A 6,000-nucleotide genomic window follows, 5' to 3' on the forward strand; every position below is an offset into this window, starting at 1 on the left:
ATCTTAAATTGTACACTTTAAATATGTCCAGGTTATTGTATGTCACTTATACCTAAATAAAGCTGTTGAAAATGTGTTTCAATGCATTTTAATGATATTTTCTATGTTAAAAATATTTATAAAAGAGCACTAAGAAACAAGAGTAAGTCTTCAGTGCACATGTACTCCTGGGTGGTTAATACTTACTACATATGTATTAGTCCAATGTTTTACCACTTCTTGGGATCGGAAATGCATTTCTTTCTTTGCCTTTCTTTCTGCACGAAGGTGTGCTGCTTCTCTTGTCAAACTGTCAAGGCTATCTCGAATCCTTTCCCACTCATTGTGTGGAATTATGGTGACCTGCTGGAGATCTACTTTGCTAGGCAGAAGAGGTGGATGGAGGACTTGATCTTCTTCACAGTTCTTTACTTCTAATAAAATTTTTTAAATGAGTATTAAAAACTTTCAAGAAGAGTTTGATATTTTTTCTCACACATTTCTATATTGGCATGATATCTGGAAGTTGTTTCAAAGAATAATTTTATTCTTGTTATCTTAAGAACAGCTGGGAATAAGTGGAAAGTATACAAGACCTTGACATCAGAAGACATAGATTTGAGCCCTTGCTTAGTCAATTCCTTACTGTGTAAACTTGGGCAAGTCATTTAACTTCTTGGAGTCTCAGTATCAACATGTTTACAGTTGAGATCAATAATACCTACCCCAACAGGTTGTTATAAAAGCATTTTCAAAGTTAATCAAGCAGCAGTTTATAAGTGGATAACTTTGGGGAATGTTCATCTTTGGGGGTTGTAGACATTGTGCTTGTCTACTCTATACAACCCCTTCCTAACTGAGTAGCAGCAATGTAATTTGGAGAACTGACTACAGTCTCAGTCCCGGGGTGGGCCTCATTAATTTAAGAATACTTGCATCTCCCTTGACAATAATTATTCCTGTAGTAAGAAAATAAATAGGAGAAGAGTTATGAGACTTTTAGAAAAGTTCTTGCTTGTACTTCTGGGAGAGACATCTGAGAGTGACTCTCAGGCTAGATACGAACGAGGAAGCATGAAGGCCAGACAAGCAGCCATCCTATGACCAAAAGAGGAAGCAGCCTTAGGATGAAGCTGTTAACTGTGAAACACAAAGAAGAAACAAAGGAAGACCCTGAGGCAATAAGGATTTCATTATGCTGCTAGATTAATCAGACCCAAAGGCTGGAGTTCCTGTTATATGAGCAAATAAATTTCCTTATTTTTAAACATGATTGAGCTGGGTATTCTGTGAAATGAATTCACAAGCATCCTAAATGACACAATGGAGCTCATAACAGCTCTTCTCTAAAAAATGTTCCTACCCTTTTAATCAACTGAAGTTCTTACTTATAAACACCCAAACTCACTCTAGCTAGTTTAAGCAGAAAAGGAATTCATTAGGAGATATTAGATAGCCTACTGAATCTCTCAGAGAGCCGGAGAGTTACCCTTAGAAGATATACATACAAATATCACACAGACCACATCGTGAGGTTCCAGTGAAGATTCACAGCAACTGGCATTGGGTAGGCACCTCAACGTGCCCCACTTATAACTTGCTCCACTGGACACTATATATGTGAACCTTCACGAGTACTCTGGAATTGGTACATTTTTGCTGCCACTCGCCCCAGAAAATGTATTCAACATGCTGTTTCTTTCCTCATATGCTCTCTTCAGAATGTAAATCTAGCACACATACAATTGACCAGCTGAGTCTTGGTCTTATGCCTGCACCCTAGCTGCAAGGGAGGCAGAAAAAAATGCCTTCTGCTTTAAGGAGGTAGGACTCGTAAGGAGAAGAATTCACCAAAATAGGAAATACATTTGAATAATGGTGGGTGGTCACAGGCCTAACAAAGGCAATAAAGCACAGTGGGTAAGAGTGTGGACTCTGGAGACAGACAACCTGGACCTTTTCTGAACACACCACATATGAACTATGTGAATCTAGACAAAATTAATTAACCCTCTAAATCTAACTCCTTAATTGCAAAATAGAAATACTAATAGTACCTACTTCATTTTATATAGCTGGTGTAAGAATTAGATGAAGTAATATATGTAAAGAATTTAGAAGAGTGCCTGGCACACAATATGTTCTCAATAAATATTAATTATTATTATTTTTACTGCTTTAATTAGAAGAATGAAACAGAAGTAGAAAAGCAGAGGCAAGAAATCATGTGGCTCCAGAAAGATACTGAGAGAAAAGCTGCTAGGACAATTAGAGTCTTCTTGGGGTTTGAATTAAAGTTGATGGGAGTGAGAATTTGGTTGTTAACCTAAAATGTGAGTTTAGAACCACAGGTACCATCTTGCCTACCATATACCAAGTCTCCACATGCAGAATAAAGACAAGCAAAGCTGAGAAGTAGAATAGTGTCCTGGATCGAGTTATAACTAAATTCACAGGTATGTGAGCCAAAATATTCCCCTTTTAACTACAGTGAATTAGATCAGTCACTTGTAATCAAAGAGTCCTGACCAATACATCCTTATAGCCTTGTAACAAATTTCCTTTGCTTCACCTAAACTGGCTCAACTTGGTTTGTGTTACTTACAATTAGAAGCTACATAAACAAAGGCCATTAAATTAACCCATCTGCCTTTTGATTAGCATATTGTTAGGCATATTAATATGCTTTTCTTGGACGTCCCTGGTGGTGCAGTGGTTAAGAACCTGCCTGCTAATGGAGGGGACATGGGTTCGAGCCCTGGTCTGGGAAGATCCCACATGCCGCAGAGCAGCTGAGCCTGTGTGCCACAACTACTGAGCCCATGCTCTAGAGCCCATGAGCCACAACTACTGAAGCCCCTGCACCTAGAGCCCGTGCTCCGCAACAAGAAAAGCCACTGCAGTGAGAAGCCCACGCACTGCAATGAAGAGTGGCCCCAGCTCACCACAACTAGACAAAGCCCACATGCAGGCAACAAAGACCCAACACAGACAAAAATAAACTAATAAATTTATGAAAAAAAATATGCTTTTCTTTCTCTGACCCAAGAGTCATTCTAATTCTTTAAGATGTGAAATAAAATGGAGACAATTTAATTTTCCAAAATACTAAAGGGGCTGGGTAGACCAAATAGCCCATACTGGCAGGAGCTGCTCCTTACAAAGTATACAGTGGTGAGTAAGCTTTGGCAGCAGTGGCAGGAAAACAAGATGCCAAAAAGCTGTGTAGTGAACAATGTGATCCCTCATGACACCTCAATCTTCTGTAGAGTAACTACATTCATGAGATATTTTATTCAAGAACTTTTCATGAACTCTGATACAGGAGGAGAACCAAGAGAACAACCACAAAAGCAGCAGAAAAAATAGGACAATCCATGGAAAGTTTGGGAAAGGCTTTTTACTATCTCAGGTAACAAAAGTTGGGCCAAGTTCCCTTACATCTTTTTTTTTAATAAATATGTTTATTTTTTATTTTTATTTTTGGCTGCGTTGGGTCTTCGTTGCTGCACATGGGCTTTCTCTAGCTATGGCGAGCGGGGGCTACTCTTCATTGCGGTGTGCGGGCTTCTCATTGCGGTGGCTTCTCTTGTTGCGGAGCACGGACTCTAGGCACGCGGGCTTCAGTAGTTGTGGCCCGTGGGCTCAGTAGTTGTGGTGCACAGGCTTAGCTGCTCCGCGGCATGTGGGGTCTCCCGGACCAGGGCTCAAACCCATGTCCCCTGCATTGGCAGGCGGATTCTTAACCACCGCGCCACCAGGGAAGTCCCAGTTCCCTCATATCTCTGAGGATCAGGAGAGCCCTGTTTGACCTCCGAGCTATGAATGATTTCACATATCCATGCTTTAATCCACTGGGTTGATGCAGAGTTCAGTTCTCAGAGGGCAGTCTTATTTCCATGATTCCTACCTCACAGAGACTTTCACACAATGCTAGTAATGGCTGTTGGAGAAGTGAAGCAATTAAAACTTTTTAAAATTGCCACTGATTGTTTTAACAAACATAACTGTGAGCTCTGAATCAGGTCAAATAAAGACAAGCCTTGTGAGTGGGTCTTTCCAAGGAACTGCCAGACAGGTCAAATAATAAGTTTCCAAGGAACTGCCAGACAGCTCAAATAATAAGTTATCTGGGAAATGGGCTTTGGAAGGGGTTCAACGCTATTTTGCTCCCTCCACAGGCTGCTAAGCCACTGGATTTCACTGTGATTGCAGTGGTTTTCTAGACTACCATAGGGCAGGGAGAAAGAAGGGGACTAGAACAAGTTAAGATGCAAAAAAACTCATTGTTCTTACCAAGATTCAGTTATTTGTCTTGATAAACACTCCCCAATTGTTGCAAACTTTTGGTTTCCTGAGTTTTCAAAAATGGATTTTGACAATTTTTGCCGTTGTTCTTTTTGATTTAATGCAGCACTTTATATATAGGAAAGTGAATATGTGAGCGTAATTTTGTTTTTTCAATACATGCCACATGGGTACTGTCTCTCTCCTACATGTCATGACCCTCTGCTACTACTTCTTAAGCCCTCCACAGCATAAATATCCACTAGTGTCCACTGGTGGGAGACTGGCTGGCTCTCACTCAGCATTTGGCACAAGGGACTCCATTGCTACAGAAGCTCAGGCGATGACATGAAGATAGTCCAAGTTCCCAAGGTTCTGTCACCATGAGAACATTAATTGGGAATTTACAATCTTAAGAAACTAAAATCACTGGAATTAATAGAGAGATCTTTAAATGTCTCACTAGGCTACTTCTATTACAAAATCAAATTTTTATAAAAGGTCATGTGAATTACAATACCTTAAGTAGCATTATTTTCACACTCTATCAAAGTATACGCCTTAGGATGAGACCTTACTATCATTTTACAGTTGAAGAAATTGAGATTTTCCTTCAGACACTTTCCTAAGAGTACTCAGTAGGTTCACAGCAGAGCCAAGGCTCTAATGAGGTCACTGATATTTCCAAAATACATTCCGATTCACTCAATGAATAACAAAGCTTAAGTGCGAGAAAATTCAGCAAACACCAGACTCTTGGAGCTGCAACGGCACAGCTTCAGTATCGGGCCAGCTGGTCAACTGGGAGGCTCTGACTTCTTTTTCTCTACCCTTATTTCTGTATACTTTCCCCACCTACCCATTCATCCAAGGGCAAAACTGTCTAATTTACACAGAGCCCGACGATGCCCACGGTGCTGTTTTTGACTTGGTGGAGCCCGTTTCAGAAGGAAAGGCACGCTTGCCTCTCACTCCATGCCTAGAGACCAGAAACAATCCCTGTGGTGGGATGGACCAGTTTACCTCACCCGTGCTTTCCTCTGCCCGTCCACAGCGCCTTCCGAGCCGCACCAGCATCTCTGAGGTACCCATGGCGCTCTCAGACTTGGAAAGGCGATTCCGACGCGGAAGTTTCCGCGGACTCCAGGCAAGTTTTAGCCAAACCGCGCAGTTGCTTAGCAACGACGCCGGAAGTGACAACAGTCGTCGCCGAGGAACGAAGAACGCGCCGCTGTGGGCTGTGGTGCCGGAGAAGGGAGGCTGCGCCTGCGCGGGAAGTCAAGGCCAGGCGTGCGAGTGGGGCGGTCCTCCCCCGCAGGCGTCCGGAGTGGGCCGGAGGACAGAGCCCTCAGAAGCGGCGCCGAGGCCAGAACGGCTGCGGGTCTCTGGCCTGGGTCAGTGACGAGCCCTGGGACCCGGCTGGGCCCGGCCTGGTGCTCCCATCGGCATCCAACGTGCACCTCTCGGGGAACGACACCCGACTAGGTCCCTGCCCCTGGTTTCGGGATGTACCCGGCAGGTGTGCGGGAGAGCGAGGCCTGGGCTTGGCGTGTGTGACCCACAGACCTCGCGGGGGAAGGTGAACGGCAAAGCCCTCTTCCCTCAACCATAGAAACTCAGGGATTAATTGACAGAAAATCTGTTTTTAAATACTTTGGTTTCTAACGCATGATCTGGGCTAGATGGGGCTTAGTTTTCTTTTTTTTTTTTAAATCGCAATGTTAAAACTTGGAT

General features: G+C 42.9%; 1 protein-coding gene across 1 annotated transcript in view; it reads right to left on the bottom strand.

Annotated features, from left to right (window-relative positions):
* Positions 1 to 5,358, bottom strand: part of CFAP210 (cilia and flagella associated protein 210) — a gene marked incomplete at both ends in the record, with an annotated part of 36,139 nt that extends 30,781 nt beyond the window's left edge. The window contains 2 exons of the mRNA XM_079710703.1: positions 187 to 413; positions 5,295 to 5,358. Of these exons, the coding sequence (XP_079566829.1) occupies positions 187 to 413; positions 5,295 to 5,358 (291 nt within the window). The remainder of the gene's footprint in view (positions 1 to 186; positions 414 to 5,294) is intronic.
* Between the last annotated feature and the right edge of the window lie 642 nt (positions 5,359 to 6,000).

The sequence above is a fragment of the Hyperoodon ampullatus genome (assembly GCF_949752795.1).
Source record: "Hyperoodon ampullatus genome assembly, chromosome: 8".
Classification (NCBI taxonomy): domain Eukaryota; kingdom Metazoa; phylum Chordata; class Mammalia; order Artiodactyla; family Ziphiidae; genus Hyperoodon; species Hyperoodon ampullatus.